This window comes from Mastigoproctus giganteus, chromosome 10, assembly GCF_048544385.1.
Source record: "Mastigoproctus giganteus isolate SK-2022 chromosome 10, ASM4854438v1, whole genome shotgun sequence".
Classification (NCBI taxonomy): domain Eukaryota; kingdom Metazoa; phylum Arthropoda; class Arachnida; order Uropygi; family Thelyphonidae; genus Mastigoproctus; species Mastigoproctus giganteus.
Window position 1 is genome coordinate 164,911,365 of NC_143584.1, and position 19,284 is coordinate 164,930,648.

The following is a 19,284-nucleotide window of genomic DNA, read 5'->3' on the forward strand; positions in this document are numbered from 1 at the left end:
GTGTGTACTACGGGACTTCCCCCTGCCCCCATATTTACAATTTGACATGATAGTGTGACCTTTGTAGAGGATTCTCAGACCCATTACACATAGAAGGGATATTCGGTATATTACGTATATAAAGGTCAACAGGTATGTCGTATGTATAAGAAATACCAAACCCATTGTTTGTGATAAGATTATCGGTAATATTTACTGCGTGAAGATTCCCAGACCTATTGTACGCGAAAAAATTTGTTCCCATTATATCTCCCCTATATGTATTTAATAATCCAATCGTTAGGATGTAATACTCTTTTTAATCTGACCCTCATTGTATGAAGTTGTAAAAAACACTTTTTCTTACGATTATCCTAAATTCAATGCTAATTTTATTATTTTAAACAACATCATTAAACCTAATTTCTTTAAAGCCGGAATTGTTTGCTTCAAAACCACCATAGCAAATTCTGGAATAAGACACTCTGATAAACAATATTTTAGAAAATTTCTATGTAGTCTCTGGGTGTAGTATTTTAAAGTAAGTGTTTTAAAAGTGTTAATTAACTGATTAACAGAATCGCTCATGTTTTAATTTTAAAAAAAAAATTTTGAAAAAGGTTTTTTCAGAATTTTCTGGAATGGAAGAAGTGGAATAATAGTCAATATGATAAGATAATGATGTAAGAATTTAAAATACTAAGAGATGAAAATCTCAATCTATCTCCCTTTTCTTAATTATAATAATAAATACAAGAGTTACCTCAATATCTAAATAGGAGATGATTTTATCTACGGGATAAAATCAGATAAATTAAAATTACATTAAATTAAAAATACTGAATTTGAATTAATAAATAACCTAAAATACCTCAATATGCTCATACTTCGTATACATGAACCCTCCAAGCAATGGAATACACTGACATCAACCATCCCCAGATATCAGATAATCCGTGCACTAAAGAAGACTGAGCACATTTCTGTCAAAAATAAACCTTATTTAAAATGAGTAATCTTTTTATTATTAAAACCCAGATCTTAAATCCAAAGGTTTAAATTATAATTTTGCACCAAAAACCTTCCAAAAATACAAACGATAATAGAGATGGAATATGGCCTCAGAGATACACCTAACACAGAATTATTAATTCAACAAGCGAATAATATAACTCTAAAGAGGTACAAGTACCTATTTTAAAGAGGGAGGAGAGATTAGCTATAAAAAATTAAAAAACAAAGATATAGTTATACAATGTGCTGATAAGGGTGACATTGTGGTAGTTTTGTACAAAGCTGATTATGTAAAAAAGTTAAAATGATATTATATCAGATAATTCTACATATAATGAGATAAATAAAACAGTGTTTGATAATTTACTTAAAGATTACAATAGAACTTTGACAGAATACAGGAAATCTGACTATATTACAATGTACCAACTAAAAGAATTAAAAGCAAGAACTTTAATTTGACCAAATAAATTTGGAATATTATAACTCCATAAAGTAGCTTATCCCATAAGACCAATAGTGTCATATAGAAACTCAGCTTTTGCCCCTTTGGCAACATTTCTTTATAATATTATAAAACCATTTAGAAGTTTACTAAAGTTTAATATAAAAAAAATTCAGACTACCTATTCATGATGTTAAAAGATTGTAAGTTGGAGGCAGATAATGTTTTATGTTCTCTAGACGTAGAGTCTCTCTATACTAATGTAAATATTGATTTTTCATTAGACATATTGTGGGATCTGTTAAATAAAGATTCCTTTAGTATCTTTCCCATTAGATTACCAAAACTCAAAGTTTTTAAATTGATAAAATTATTAATACATGCAAATTTTATATAATTTCAAAACAAAGTCTACACAAAAATGTTTGGCCTACCTATGGGTTTAAGTTTGAGTGGTTTGGTTGCAGAGATTTACCTTGATAGGATTGAACAATTGCATATTAGCCCTTTTTTTTCGAACATAATTTTAGGCAGGTATCTTTACATTTTAATTATAGCTGGTAAAAAAAATAGTTGATATTTTCCAAATAGTAAATAATATACATAGTAGATTAAAATTTACATTGGAATAAGAGGATGCAAACAAAAATTCAATTAATTTCCTAAACTTCACTCTAACGAGAGTGAATGGATCTCTTCAATTTAAAATATATAGAAAACCCAAGAATGTAGGACTATTTTTACATTATGAAAGCTATCACCCCCTTTTTGTATAAATGGTCAATTATTTTGAATCAGTTTATGAATGTCTATAAATATATACTACCCAGGTAGACTGTGGAATGAAATATAAGAACTGACAAATTGTTTTTTTAAATAGGAGTTATCTCCTAAACACCATAAATAATATTAAATTACAGGCTGTTAATTAAAAAAAAAAAGTATGCTGCACAATAATACAATTTCTAAAAAATATTTTAATTTTGCTTCCTTATATCGAACAGTGGCATAAGAAATAAAATATACTTTTTAAGAACACAGAATTTAAGATAGTGGCTAGGTCTACCCATAAACTTCAGTCTTTAATTAAAAATTCTATAAATTAAGAATTTTAATTAAAATTCTTTAAATAATAGTGTTGAAAAGAATTATATCATTTATTGTATTCCATGTGGTGATTGTAATGTGCTGTATATACACCAATGACCCAAAACATTATGACCATCTACCTAATATGGTGTTGGTCCTCCACGTAAAGCCAAAACAGCTCATACCCGGCGAGGCATGGACGCTACAAGATATCTAAATGTGTCTTGTGGTAGGTACTAACACGTAACCACCAGATCCGTTAACTCCTGTAAGGTCCGTGGTTGAGACTCTGCAGATCGGAGTTGCTGTTCCAACACAAACCACAGATGCTCGATGGGATTGATGTGTGGGGAATTTGGAGGCCAGGGTTCTTCACGTTCCACAAACCAGTCTCAAACAATCCAGGTGGTGTGGCATGGCACATTATCCTGCTGAAAGACAGCACCGCCAGAGGGGAGGACTGTTGTCATGAAAAGGTTTACCTGGTCAGCAATGATGTTTAGGTAGGTGGTGGACGTCAGAGTGCCCAGCACATGAATGACTAGACCCAGGGGTATCCCAGCTGAACATCGCTCAAAGCATGACACTGCTGCCACGCTTGTTTTCATCCCACGGTGCATCCAGGCACCATCACTTCCCCAGGTAAACGACGCACACATATCCAGCTGTCCACATGGTGCAACAGGAAATGTGATTCATCACACCAGACAACCTTCTTCCAATCACTCAAGGTCCAGTTAAGGTGCTCCCGTGCCCATTTGAGGCACTGTCGCCGGTGAACCGGGGTTAGCATGGGCACTTGGAATGGCCTGCAGCTATGCAGCCCCATTTTCAGCAGGGTTCGATGTACTGTATGTTGTGACATAACTCCCATCACCAGCATTCCAATTACCAGTGAGTTGCACCACAGTCATCCTTCTGTTGCCACATACCATCCAGGAGAGCCTTCACTCAGCTTGAGCATCGATGATGCCGTGGTCATCCAAAACCTTGCCAGTTGTTCGTGAGTTTTCTCTCCTTGGACCACTTTTGGTAGGTACTAACCACGGCTGACAGTGAGCATCCCACCCACCAGCCGTACTGTTTCAGATATGCTCTGATCCAGTTGTCTGGCCATTAAAACTTGGCCTTTGTCAAACTTGCTTAAGTCCACTGCCTTTACAACCTGAAGAAAAAGAGTAACATTGATTAACAGAGCCCAGTATCAGGTGTTTTTTATACCATGTCCCGACCCACACGCACGCACGCACGCACACACACACACACACACACACACACACACACACACACACACACACACACACACACACACACACACACACAGTAGTTCACCTGCAGTTGCTTCGATTTGCACAATGACTTGCTGGTCATAATGTTTTGGCTCATCAGTATATTCTTCAAAAAATATGCTTTCCATAAGACTGAAACAACACGAGGCTACAGTTAGGGCTCACAGGTCAGGAACCTCAGAACTTTCTTTCCACATTATATATGAAGGCCATTTGTTTTCATTTCATGAAACAAAGGTTCTTAGTATACTGTGAAATTTTACTAAATTACTTATACCACAGACCGTAGAAATGAAGATTCAAGAACATTCTATTGATAATTGTCGTCCCTACATAATCTCGGACTCATGGGCCTTTGTGCACGTGCATGATTGATAATCTCTCATATTAACATATAAATTCAGGGGAGAACATTTGAAATTTCAGTATTATTATCCTTCTGGTGAAAACGTCTTGCAGACAAAAAGTTTGGTCCCTTCGAAGGAGATCTGGGTTTTAATAATAAAAAGATTACGCATTTTAAATAAGGTTTATTTTTGATGGAAATGTGCTCAGTCTTCTTTAATGTGTGGGTTATATGATGTCTGAGGCTGGTTGATGTCGGCATGTTCCAGTGCTTGGAGAGTTCACGTACGGGAAGTATGAGCATATCGAGGTATTTTAGGTTATTTATTTATTCAAATTCTGTGTTTTTAATTTAATGTAATTTTAATTTAACTGATTTTATCCCAGAAATTGAAAAAAGATCTCCTATTTCGATATTGAGGAAACTCTCATATTTATTATTATAATAAAAAAATAAATAAAAGGAAAGAACTTAATAAAGTTGTAAAATTATCAATTAACAAACTCACCACTTCACCATAAGTTTTATTGTGCAAGCCTTGAGCAAATACAGCAACCACAAAAATATTAATGATAAGGGAAACAAAAAGAGCAACTCCTGATTCTATAAAAAAGTATTTATTTGCTTCCTTTACTTCATTTTTATTGCTTCGATCAATCTGCCGAGACTGAAATTAAAAATGATTAGACTATACTGAGTTTTATTTTTTGATATAAAATTTAAAAGAAAAATTTTAAAAAATGAGTGTTTTACAAACTTGTTTTCTTAAAATATTTAGGTTAATTTATGCTTTCTTATGCCAAGTTTCAAACTTACTAAAATAAAGTCATTTATAATAATAACCATATAACCAGATATATTCCATTTTGTCTTTAGGATAAACTAAAAGTTCAACTTTTGCTGAAATAACACATGTGTAATCATTCAAAATAGCAATTTTATTAATAATTATCATATTACAATATGTATCATAATTGCAAAAGTTTTCAAAAACTGAATTTCAGATTGTTAAATTTAAACAAATTTTTGAGCTTTATAAGGTTCTACACTGTTCAGTACTATATTTATTACTATATCTGGTATTCATTAACACTGATGGAAGTATTACAAGTTTGATGCCAAATTTTGCCAAAAGAAAAAAGGTAAAAATAACACAACAAACCCTTGCCTTATGATTGTGAAGGACTATATTGCAACCTTTGCATGTATACATAACAGATACAATAATGATCTCTATCTATTGTCTCTAAACAAGGTTCAAATATATCTATAAACTATAGTTAGATATGTTTTAAAATAGAAAGTCTGCAAGAGTAGCTCATGGTGTCTTGTCAATGATATACAGAATTTTTCTAGCAGGGATGGATAAGGAGGTGATTATCCCCTTGTATAAGGCAATGGTCAGGCCACACCTTGAGTACTGTATACAGGTCTGGAAGCCTCATTTTAGGAAGGATGTAGAGTTGTTCAAATGAGTACAGAGAACGGCAACAAGACTGGTGAAAGGTTGCTCTTACAAAGAAAGACTTAAGTTCTGCAAATTGCAGTGTCTGGAGACTAGGCACCTGCAAGGTGATCTGATTGAGGTGTATAAGGCCTTGAATGATTTGAGCAAGCTCAATGCTGATGGGATTTTTCCTCTTGCTCAGATTAGTTGCCCGATGAAAGGCAGTTGTAGAATAGCTGTACGGAAATTTTCCTTTAGCCAGCACACAGCATTCCAAGTGTGGTCTAACAATAACTTTAAAAAGTGGGATTACGACATCCTTATCTCTATTAGCAAATGTTCGATAATCGGCCTTCCTTGTAACCTGTTTACAATGCTCTGAGAACTTCATATCTGTCCGTATCGCAACTCCCAAGTCCTTCTTCCACTACTGACTTTAGTTCAATTCCCCAAGTGTATAGGCTATTTTGGGGTTGCTGTTCTCCAGGTGCAAGACCTTACATTTTGCTGAATTAAAGCATATCTGTCACCTTTCTGACTATCCCTGAAGTCTATCTAGGTCACTCTGCTTGGCAGTGATTCTTAACTACTCTACCTATCTTTACATAATCTGCAAATTTAGAAATGCCCTCTATCCCTTTATCGATGTCATTTAAGAAAATCAAAAACAACAGTGGTCCCAATACTGATCCTTGGGGAACCCCACTTCTTATATTAACCCAATTTGAAGGATAACCATTTATCAGAACCCTCTGCCTCCTGCCCTGAAGCCATCCTACTATCCATCTAAGGATTTTCCCTGTGGTTCCAACCTGTTCCAGCTTAAAGTAACTGCTCATGTGGGACTGTGTCAAATGCTTTTCTGAAATCTAAATAAACAATGTCAAAATTTTATGGAGAACAGCAAACTTAAGGTAGTCAAATATGCATAACATTTCAGGATACCATAACAACCCAATATGAAGTTCTCTTAAGGATGTAGAAAGATACTATCAAATACAAGCACTTCACTGAAGACAGAGGTGACTGTTCTACTGCAAAGCAATGATTATGCCACATTTTAATAATAACTTGCATTTTGAGAAGAATATAAACTTACTGGAAAGAGTATAAAAAAAAAAGCATAGGATTATTAAAATGTAGTGTTGTGTGAAACCCTGTTATACGGAACTAAGAAAAAGTACAAATAGGGCCTTTGTGCACGTGCACGATTGACAATCTCTCATATTAACATATAAATTCAGGGGAGAACATTTGAAATTTCAGTATTATTATCCTTCTGGTGAAAACGTCTTGCAGACAAAAAGTTTGGTCCCTTCGAAGGAGATCTGGGTTTTAATAATAAAAAGATTATGCATTTTAAATAAGGTTTATTTTTGATGGAAATGTGCTCAGTCTTCTTTAATGTGTGGGTTATATGATGTCTGAAGCTGGTTGATTTCGGCGTGTTCCAGTGCTTGGAGAGTTCACGTACGGGAAGTATGAGCATATCGAGGTATTTTAGGTTATTTATTTATTCAAATTCTGTGTTTTTAATTTAATGTAATTTTAATTTAACTCATTTAACTGTAGCGTATTTTTGTTAATTTAAAAGTTAACAAAAATACGCTACAGGCTGTCCTCTATTAACTCGATTAATTTGTCCCGCGAGCACATTACACAAAATGGAAATGCATTAATCGAATATAATAATCAATAGGAAAAATTATAATTGGTCCTTGACCTTCTGGAATGTCCATAAAGAATTTCAAAAATACTCTTTAAATAACTTTTTAACTGCATACAATGTAAAAGATAATGAAAATAATTATGGAATTAAATGTTTATTGCATGAAACAGTGGTTCCCAAACTGTGTACCGCGGAATAATTTAAATTTTCGAGGGAAACAGAGTGATATTTGACATCTGTCGGACACCGTGCAAACTACTAGATCGAGGTAGTTCACAGTTTCAACATTTCTTAGTTGTTTGGACATAACTACTAAACAGAACTGTTAGGTATTTCTTTTGGTCTGGGTGCGCCGTTAAAAAAACATTACGGAGACACTAAGGGCGCCATGAACCGAGAAAGTTTGGGAACCCCTGACATAAAATACATAATGAAGAAATGACTATTGCAGAAATATTTGAACAGTGTTGACTTCCTCTTTTTCATCAATCAGTTTCCGATAGTTGACAAAAATCTTCTCTGAGCCCTGGCAAAATAAATATCGCAGAGAACCTCAAACCTTTTGTTTGAGGTTCTTTGCGATACGAAGGATTTCATCTAGTTCTTTTTCCGTTATCTTCTTTGCAGTAACATTTTCATCTGGCTTATTTAAAAATTTGAATTTTTAAAAGCAAGTCTGCAATGACTTTATTAGCAGGAGACAAACAAGTAAAAATGGTTGATGGAACACACCAAGGTGGGCAGAAGGCAAACATTTGTTTATTGCCTGTCTGACGTGCCATAAGCTTAATGCATTATTCAAATCTTTTTCAACTATTGCATAAAAAAAAAAAAAGATCGTATTAACTGGAAATATGCATTGTGTAAAGTGAAAAGTGGTATAATTTTTTCAAATAGCGGTAACTGAAAAATGCGTCAATCGAACTCGCATTATACGAGGCCTGGCTGTACTTCATTAGTTAAAGCTAAGAAAAATACGCCATTCTAGATTTCATGTATCTTCTTCCCTCTTTAAAAAAAAATCAGTAATCTGGTTTGTTTGCTTTTGCTTGATAAATCTTTGTGAATTTCATCGTATGGAACTAAGCATTTTTGAAGCTCCCTTTTGAACTTTGGGCTCCTTTCATTCAAGGATCTGCATTCAAAAAATAAGATTCTAATTGCTTGGCTAACTTTATGCCTTCTCTTATGCTTCTTAGTGTAAAATTTGGAAGTTTAGGATTTATCTGCGATATCTTCATCTGAATTGACATTTTCTACCAGTAATTCTTGAACGTCTTCAGTAATCATATCTTTTTTTAATTTTTTTTTAGGAGCATAGGCAACTGAGGCCATGTTACTCTGTGTATATTGTCTATAAATTGCATGTGTCCTGAGGTGGATTTTCTGTTTTGCTGGATGAAAAATCTGAGTTTCCGGGAGGAAAAAACCATGCTACCCTCTCCCAAGGCCAACTAACTCAGCCACACTGTGAAAAAGACCAATAAAAATTCCTCCCTTCATCGACGGGATTCAAACAGGTCTTTTCCAGGTGGTGTGGGGAGGAGGGTGGTTCTATCATCTGTGCTACCCACAGGGGCTTCAATAGTCATATCATCGAAACTTTCCCCTCCTACTGACATAGCAAGTTCTATTATCGCACCAATTCCGTTTTCTGCCGGTTTGACCATATTTCCTGAATGAATTGACTCTGGCCATACATTTTCCACATGCATTTAATGTTGACGGTTTACTTCTTTGAGCAATAAAGCTATGATTCTGAAACAGTCCAAAGAGAAATGTTACCATGCCTTGATTACTTCAATAGATTTGGAATCAATTTATTCAAAATCCATTGTAACGATTTTCTGTAGTAATGAGCTTTAAAAGGTGGATGTAATGCCTTGATCTAATGGCTGATTGAAAGAAGTTCTATTAATCTAGTACAACTGTGGTGTTAGCAACAAAACTTCAACTTTTGGATGGCCTAGTGTGCTATCCAATAGTAATAAAACTTTGAAATCTAGATTTTTCCACAAGTTCAACAACGCAGAATGTAACACGAGAATTTCCCAACAAAATAAAATACAGGGATTTCACAATTTTTTATTTAAAAAAAATTTTTTTTTACTAGCGAGTCAACAGCAGGGATTCAAAAAGAGTGGAAACATTGAAAAATTACAACCAACATAATAGCAGGGATTTTCCAGCAGAAAAACTCAAAAATACCCTGTTATGCAAAGTTTACCAAAATTCTCTAACCGTATTAGAGAGAAACCATGTTATATAAGTACCGTGTTGTGCGAGGATTTCCACAATTTATCAATCGTGTTAGAGCAAAACCATGTTGTAGAAGTACTGTGTTATACGGGGGTTGCCTGTACTAAAGTTTGTTCAATGTTATATTTAGTCTTTTTAATTGCTAATATCACTGTACACTGATAAAAGGGGTTATGTTTGGATAATCAGCAAAAAAGCTAATCTATATTACATCAATCATTAACACACTTGTTACTGCTGCCAACTGTAATCATAGATATGATCACCTACATTTCAGTGAACTGTTGTATGAACATCAACAGTAAAAAAAACTGTTGATTATCCAACAAAGAGTGCTTTCTTCACTAAAGTTATTTCTTAATAAATATTGAACAATATTCTTCATTTATTGGTTGTAAACAATTACAAAAAGGAGTTCAACTAAATCAACAATTCTGCACAAACATGACAACATATGAACCCACTTTGGATTTGTCTAAGAGAAAAGAAAAGACAGATAATCAAATTGGTAAGTAATACAGCAATACATTTATATAATTTTGAATTAGATATGACCAACTTTTAAAAAGAATAAAGTACAATATTACAAACAAGAACATTCTTACCTAAGAATGTTTTGAAAGCACTTCCATTCTGAAGCTACACATCCACGTAGCAAGGAGTTTTTTTAATCTTAACTTAAATTTACAGTAAATTTCTATGTATGTCTTTCACACAAGAAATACCTTATCAAGCTTAGGACAAGTTTTCATTGTAAATATAAATAATGCATATTTGAAAAATTTAAAGCCTCTGTTCTAAAACATCTAAAGATCAAATATCACAAAATATCAAATGAAACTCCTAGTTTATTCAAACCTTAATCACCAAAAGTGAATCAATTATGCTCATCAATAATGGAAATGGAAACTAAGATCTTTAATGTCTGTTACCTTTTGAACTGAACAAAAATATAAATTGATAAATTTTATCTGTGAAAGAAATAGTGAAATTATTGCTTTCACAGATAAAATTTATCAATTTATATTTTTGTTCAGTTCAAAAGGTAACAGACATTAATGATCTTAGTTTCAATTTGTAGGAGAAATACTGAGCAAACACAGCTTTCTCCATTACCTGCAACAAGATAAAGGAGCATATCCCTGAAAAGGTCTCGGATCATAGGAAAAATTTAAGGTTTAAGTTACTGAGAGAGAAAAAAAATGTTACTTGTTGTGAAAAGAAAAAAAAATTCTGTAAAAAATAAACTTATTTGATACAGAAAATAATAAGCAATGAAAAGCTTCTCTGTTCTTATGATTTATAAATTTCTCCACTTATGCTATAAAAAAGTATATAAATACATGGTATGGTAAAGCATCTGTTATTACAATGGAGAAGCACAAAAATTAATTCCCTTTACCTTTGAAACAAATTGAAATATAATACTTAAATTTGAGTATGGCTATTTGTCACAGCAAGGAAAGCATCTTGATTTCAAGAAAGTTTCAATATACTGAGACCTGCTAGACATTAGTGACGAAGGAATATCTAAGCATTGAATTCTCAAACTTAGAAAAAAGAACCATGAGGTTCAACATACTGAGACCCTCTACCAGATATAGAGAGTTTTGAAACACTGAAACTTTGCTAAAATCAAAATTTCATTCCAAGTATGCATATTTATTTCATCGATTTGTAAGAAAAGAAAGTAATGAAATCTCAGTAATGAGAGTCAGATATCTCAGTGGTAATAGTCCTTACAAGATGAATGAAAAAAAACTGATTCTCAAAAGGCAAAACAGCCCATTTTCCTCCAGCCTGTCATTAATGCTAGGATTGGGTGCGGGGGGAGGATACCACAGTCTTAGTTTGTTTTTGTTTTTTCCTCCAGCTTGTAGACATTGATCAGACTTTTGGGGATGTAACTGAGGTAGGCTAAAGCTTTCAAGAGGATGAAAAGAGTGCTTTTGATGCAATCAAGAGTCCTCCATTTTTAGTAATAAGAGCTTGTAGTTTATTTAACCTATCAACTTTCACAACAATAGATGGAAGTTTGTTCCAGCAATTAACCACCTGTTGGCTAAAGGCAAATTTCCGCACATCTAGTCTACATCAGTCTTTCCTCAATTTGAATTTATGCCCCCTTAGATTTGTAATATGAACAAGTGGAAGAATCCCATCAGAATTCAGCATGCTCAACCCATTCAAAGCCTTATACACCTCATTCAGATCACCTCGCAGGTGCCAAGTCTCCAGCCGCTGCAATTTGCAGAACTTAAGCCTCTCTTGGTAAGAGGATCCCTTCATTCCCCTCACCAATCTTGTTGCCCTTCTCTGTACATGCTCAAGCAAATCTACATCCTTCCTAAAATGAAGACCCCAGACCTGTAGGCAGTACTCAAGGTGTGGCCTGACCATTGCCTTATACAGAGGGACAATCACCTCCTTTTCCCTGCTAGCAAAATTCCTATATATCATTGACAACACCCCATGAACTGCCCTGGCAGCCTGTCTGCATTGCTCAGAAAACTTCATATCTGACTCCACAATTACTCCCAGGTCTTTTTCATTTTCTACCTCCTTAAGTATAGTACCACACAGTTGGTACATTTCTCTGGGGTTACTTCTACCGATATGCAGTACAGTAATACCCCGAAGTTACGCGATAGGTGGGTCCGACGAAAAACCGCTTAAGTCGAATTCGCGTAAGTCGGGGTACAACTTTGCATATAAATTTTGTTTAATTGGGACCAAGGACTAAAAAAAACACTAGTTTAAAAGAAAAATATTAATAAAATTGCAGTTATTTATACATATTAATACAAAATATGTATTAAAAAAATGACTTACGTATGGCTTTATAAAATCTAACAAATTCGTCTGATGACACAGCGTCTTTTTTTTTTCACGCAGAATTTCTTCGTAGCAAGCTAATAATTTTTTTATTCCTTGCTTTGTAGCTATAATGCGTTCTTTGCTGGAGTCTATGTTTTCTAAAATTTTTAAGCCCTTTTCAATTGAGCTGAGACCCTCTGTCAAGTTTGCAACTGTCATGTGCTTTTCGCCGTTGCCTCATTTAGGCCTGTAGCACGTGCAATATCACATGGTCTTTCATTTCGCTCAAAGCGTTTCACAATTTCATATTTTTTCTCTATCGACAGAGGCGGACTGGCCATAAGCCTTACCGGGGAAACCCCGGTGGGCTGGTGTGATTTTGGCCATAAACCATAGTATGAGGCCACTATAAATTTTCCTGCGTAAGAATTTTTGATCCAGTCCGCGTCTGTTTATCGATAATTGCTTTTCTTTTTCTCTCTGAATCTGCAGTGTCTCCACCAGTACGCTTCCTTTTCACACCTTTTAAGTATTTTACTCATTTTTAGGGAATAAAGCACAATTACAAAACGAGGAGGCACGCTTGATACGCATAAACAAAGCTGCGGGCATGTAGCAACTGAATAAACAACACCATAAAGGCAGAGATACACTATTAACACTTCACATTTCTAGGGGTTACTACCATAAAACAATAAAAATCCGGTTGCGTTTCTGCTAGTGGAATCTGTTATAAACTGGTAGTAAACTCTATCTAATTGCATACCGATAGCTGGAATTGTGTTGGTTTTTACGTTATTATGGTGAAATGTGTTTCCCCTTCACTGATATAAAAAACAAATACATTTTCAGAATCTTCTCTTCATTCCTATAGTGTTGCGTTCAGTTGGGGTGATTCTGTGTTCGACTGCCATTTCTTGTAAACGCAAAGGCGAATCGTGCATAAGCCAATTCGTGTTATATTAGAAGATATAGTTACCGTATTTATAAATAGTGTATGATCGAATTCATGTAGTGTAAACACGTGTTATACGAGGACTGACTGTATACGGCTCGACCGACGCGATCCATTTCTCTCGTGAAAATGATGTAATTTCCGACAAAAGATGAGCTTGAATTCGAATACACACATATAAATATGACAGTTGAATACAAATTCTTGTATATGTGTGCAGCTCATGCGCAGCAAAGTTGAATTTTGTTCATCTTTCACTCTCACTCTCCGCCGTCGCACCATATATCGATAACATATGAAAAACGACCTTGAAGATAGTGGGCGGCAGTGTTACCAAACAAAAAAATCAAGAACCGCGTAACTCCGAGTTCGCGTAAGTCGGGGTAGCGTAAGTCGGGGTATTACTGTACTTTGCATTTGTCAAGGTTAAACTTCAGTTGCCACTTCTCAGCCCATCTGCCCAAATTTTCTAGATCCTGTTGCAGTAACACACTGCCATTAACAACCCTGCCAACCTTTGTATCATCTGCAAACTTCAATACTAAGCCTGATATACCTTCGTCAATATCATTGATAAATATACAAAACAACAGTGGACCCAACACTGAACTCTTTCGGACTCCACTAATAACATTAGTCCACGAAGAGCAGCACCCATTGATTACCACCCTCTGTCTTCTCACACTCAACCATCCTTTTATCCATTTTAACAACTTACCCTTAATACCATTCTGCTCCAATTTGTAAAGTAGTCTTCTATGCGCAACAGTGTCAAAAGCTTTCCTGAAATCCAAGTATATGATACCAAAATTATATTTTTTGCATCCAGTTCCTTTGTAACCACATCATAATACCCAATCAAATTTGTCAGACAAGACTTTCCCTTAACAAACCCATGCTGTGTCTGAATTATTACTGCAGTCTTGTCTAGATGATCCTGCAATGCATCTTTAATAGTGTGAGAATACACTAAACTTAAACCTTGAGACCAGCATAAGTTACAGTTTAATTCAACTAGAGCTCCAAATTTTAGAGGCTGAAAGTTATATTCAAAAGAAAAGAAAACACTACTAAAGAAACTAATGGGAAATATGAAATTTACTTACTTTTACAAGAGCTGAATGAAGATACAGGTTATGTGGCATTATAACTGCTCCAACTATTCCAACAGCCTGTAGAAGAGCCTTGCTATCACAGTTTTCACAGTATGGAAAGAATAATCCTTTTACTACCTCAGATTGCTCTGGGGCAACTTTAACATACTGGGGAAAAAAAAAAAACTGATGAGAACAAAGCCTAATTTCAAATAAGGCAAGCTTGAAAAATTCAACTTCAATACTATAATCTGAAATACATTTGTCCAAGAATGATATAAAGTGAAATAAATTTACAAATATTAAATAAAATAATCCAATATTACAAAAAGTAAATTAATCCCAAATTTTGTTTGGTTTAATTTCTAATAGGACAAAGATTAATTTCTAAATTTTTTAAACTATTTTGGCAATTTATCTTAGCTCTTTCTTGCACAGATTTCTCAGTAGTCATTCACATCTGGAAACAAATTCTACAATTCCAGACAAATGTCTTTGCTAATACCAACTATATCTGTGAAAATTAAAACAGATCTCAATCCTCTATACAGAGGGTAACAAAAAAAAAATTTTTTCAAATATAATGAAGTTTTCCTGCTGGTTTCTTAGCTAAGCAATAAGTTTATCATTTAAGAGTTAAATCAGCTGTAGAAAAAATCTTCAAAAGATGTTAAGATAGAAAAATGTAAAAAAAAAAAAAAAAAGCATTAACTATTATGAACAGCTAAGATTCTAAAAATAAAAATGAGAAGAGAGCAGATAAAAACAAATTCTAAGCATTGTTAATGGATCTTACTTCAAACTTGTTTTAGCACAGCTGATAAAAATGAAAGTATCCTATCAGGATATTTTATTTTGATTTGCTATGTGATTAAGTTTGAAGAAATACTCTTCTCCTGCATACTGTAAATCTGGTTTTAAATCAGAGCATAAACTTGGTTTTATGCTCTGATTCAAATTTTTCCAAATAGATATGATTATAATTTTAGTAGATGCAACTTGTTTCAAGATCAATATTGCTCTATCAAGATAGATATTTTCTGTAAATATTTTCATAAAAATGTAAAAAGACAAGTCATGGAACAAGGTGAACATTAAACATTTCAAAACTACACTTTGTTTTCAGAGAACACTGTTAAAAGAGGAGCAGAACACAGTTTTTCTTTGTATTGCTTTCCCTTTCAATCAGAGTATTATTTTTCATCTTTTAGGATATTGTAGATAAGCCATACAACACACCAAAGCTACAGAGAGCATAACTTGGAGATTAGAATTATGAATACCCACAGCAAGATGAGAAACCAACCTCTGAGATTAGCATTAACAGAGGCATACGATACAAGAAAGCAAGCTTATGCAGCATCAGTCAAAAATAACCGCTCCAATTTCACCCCTTCATTCATTCCAAATACCTGTCCAGTTCAGCCTTAAATTTATTTAGGCTATCAACTTCCACAACAAAATATGGAACTCTGTTTCACCAATCAACTACCTGCTGGCTAAAGGAAAACTTCAGCACATCTATCCTACAACTGTCTTTCATCAATTTGAATTTATACCATCTCAGGTGGTTATTCTGAACAAGAGCAAGAATCCCATCAGCATTGAGCATGCTCAAACCATTCAACACTTTATACACCTCAATCAGATCACATCGCAGGTGCCTAGTCTCCAGATACTGTAATCTGCAAAACTTAAGCCTTTCTTCATAACAGCAACACTTCGTTCCATTCACTAATCTTGTTACCCTTCTCTGTACTCATTCCAACAGCTTTACATCCTTCTCAAAATGAGGCCTCCAGACCTGCATACAGTACTCAAGGTGTGGCCTGACCTTTGTCTTACACAAGGGGATAATCACCTCCTTATCCCAGCAAGAAAAATTCCAGTATATCATCGACAAGACACCATGAGCTACTCTTGCAGACCATCTACACTGCTCAGAAAACTTCATATCTGCCTGAACAATTAACCCCAGATACTTTTCATCCTCTACCACTGTCAGTGTAGTACCACAGAGTTGATACGTTACTCTGGGGTTACTGCTTCCCATATGTAGTATTTACATTTCTCAATGTTAAATTTCATTTGCCACCTCTCAGCCCATCTGCTCAACTTTTCTAGATCCTGCTGCAGCAGCGTACTGTCATTAGTGTCCTTAACAACCCTGCCAACCTTCATCTCATCTGCAAACTTGGACATTAAGCCTGATTTACCATCATCAATATCATTTATAAATACAGAAAACAATGGACCCAACACTGAACCCTGAGGGACTCCACTAATAACATTAGTCCACAAAGAGCAGTGTCCATTGATTACCACTGTCTTCTCTCACTCAACCATTCCTTTATCCATAGCAGCAATTTGCCTCCAATGCCACACTGCTCCAATTTGTGCAGCAGTCTTCCATGTGCAACAGTATCGAAAACCTTTCTAAGATCCAAATATATGATAACAAAGTTATTTCCTGCCACCAGTTCCTTTGTGACCACACCATAGTATCCAATGAAATTGGTCAGAAAGACCTCCCCTTAACAAAACCATGCTGTGTCCGAGCTATAACTGAAGTCTGGTCTAGATGATCCTGCAGTGCTTCTTTAACCAATGCCTCCATTAATTTCCCTGGAACAGAAGTTAAACTAACAGGTCTATAATTACTTTGCCCTTTGATCCTCCTTTGTGAATTGTGGTCACATTTGCACATCTCCAGTCCATGGGTACCTCCCCTGAGCCCAAGGAAGCTCTCATAATTATGGCTAAGGGTTTGCTTACTTCCTTTGCTGCCTCCTTTAATATAACTGGATAGATCCCATCCACTCCAGGTACTTTTTTTTATGTTTATCTTCAACAATTTGTCCTCTACTTTCCTCTCAGTTACAAAATCATCTAGCTCACTGCCAGAGTTTAATTGACCTCTGGCATTCCCCTCCCTGAATAACTCCTCATGCGTGAATGTAGATGCAAAATATTCATTTAGTTTGTTAGCTACATGAGCAGGATCATCAACAGTTGAACCATCGATATCAAGTGGAAAAATCTGATTCATCCACTTCCTTCTAGAGTTTACATAAGTAAAGAACTCTTTGCTCTTTTTCTGTATCCTTTGCCAAAGATTTCTCGTAATCTGCCTTTGCCTGCCTAATCTCCTTTATAAGTTGGTCTGTAACCAAGTCACATCTATCATAGGCTTCCATGTCACCCATTAATTTATATGTATCCCATTCATTTTTCTTCTCTGCCACATGTCTCATTAATTCATCTGATGTCCATTTAGGTCTAAACCTTGAACAATATTTCTTAGTGGTATGTAAAGCCTAGTAGCTTCCAAGATTAATTCTTTGAATGCTTCTCATTTTGAATTTGCTGTTGGTAATCATCATCAGTCGGTCCTACCATATAGAATTTAAATACAGTCCATTCCGGTTATTTGGTTAGAATTTAAATACAGTCCATTCCGGTTATTCCTTAATCAGGCCAAAATGCAATAGTGCATTTTGGCCTGATTAAGCGGCTACCCCAATTATCTGAAGTTTCACATAAATATTTAAAAATACAATGTACCCCTCCCCTTTACAATTGGTTCACTGTACAATCAAATCACGTTACGACGAACTCAACATAGTAAAGTACCGTTCACTATACGATGTGCAGAAAGCGCCGGTCATTGTGATCACGTGTGTGACTTGAATTTTAATTCTATTAAACAGCAATTCTAATTAGCGAAAATAGGAGGAATATTATCCACAGGCTATAAAAGCAAAGATATATTAAGCACAAATTTACCCTTTATTACCTTACCAATTAAAAAATTAAATGATACGTGAAAATCAGAAGAATATACATGATAATCGGAATAATTAATACGTACTGTAATACGTACATTTGAACTAGTTGGCATTTCTGTTCACTGACATTTGTGGGTGGGGGGTTAAAATTTAAAACAGTAAAAAGATAAGCAATGAATAACAAAGAACACACAAATTGCAAGTACACACAGTGAGAACGGAGTAACGAGTTACAAAGCTTTAAAAACAGGAATGAAGAGAAGATTCTGAAAATTAATTTTTTTATATGATTGAAGATTTCATGGAAGTGTAAACACATTTCACCATAATAACTAACAGAATTCCAGCTGTCGGTGTTATCGCAAATTCAGTAAGATAGAGTTTACTGTCCATTTATGATAGATTCCACTAACAGAAAAGCCCATTAAACAGGTGACTGCTAATTGTTTTTATTGTTTTATGGTTGTGACCTCCAGAATTTAGACCAAACCATGTTGTTCCGTCAGAGACAATCGTAGGGTAATCTCCAGTGCTGAAGTCTTCTGCCCCGATTAAACAGCATGCTGTCCCAATTAAACAAAGTAAACCCTGGCTATTTTCTCGACTGGTTTCTGTTTTTTAAGATTTTCCCCAAATAAACGGCTGCCCCGATTAACCGGTGGCCCAAATAACCAGAATCCATTGTACTGCCTCAGACCTCTGTAGTCCCCTTTACGAAAGCAAAAACCCTTCCCTTTACCCCTAATGGTAGTTACCTCTTTGAGTAAATCCCACTTCAGCATACTGTGATCACTGCCACCTAGTCGTTCCTTTATCTGCAGATTCTTAATGCATGAAGAATCACTACAGATAATCAGATCAAGAGTATTATACTCCCTCTAGTTACTTCCCGAACATGCTGATGTAGAAAACAATCATCCAATAAATCTAAAAAAGCCTTGCTAGTGTGTGTGACCAAACCACAAATTCCAGTCAATATCCGGGAAATTAAAATCCCCCCATTATAAGACTCTCTGATTTACTGGCCCACTCTATTTCCCTGTACAGTTTTTTTTTTATTATACTCATCAGAATCGTTAGGCCTATAACACAT

At 35.0% G+C, this 19,284-nt stretch overlaps 1 protein-coding gene across 2 annotated transcripts in view; it reads right to left on the bottom strand.

Moving 5' to 3' along the window:
* The window catches only part of LOC150079448 (natural resistance-associated macrophage protein 2-like), a 162,984-nt gene that overhangs the window by 91,845 nt on the left and 51,855 nt on the right, over positions 1-19,284 (bottom strand). For both annotated transcript variants that reach the window (XM_090383971.1, XM_090383970.1), the window contains 2 exons: positions 14,416-14,571; positions 4,671-4,829 (listed from right to left, as the gene is read on the bottom strand). In XM_090383971.1, coding sequence (XP_090240097.1) covers positions 4,671-4,829; positions 14,416-14,571 — 315 coding nt within the window. The remainder of the gene's footprint in view (positions 1-4,670; positions 4,830-14,415; positions 14,572-19,284) is intronic.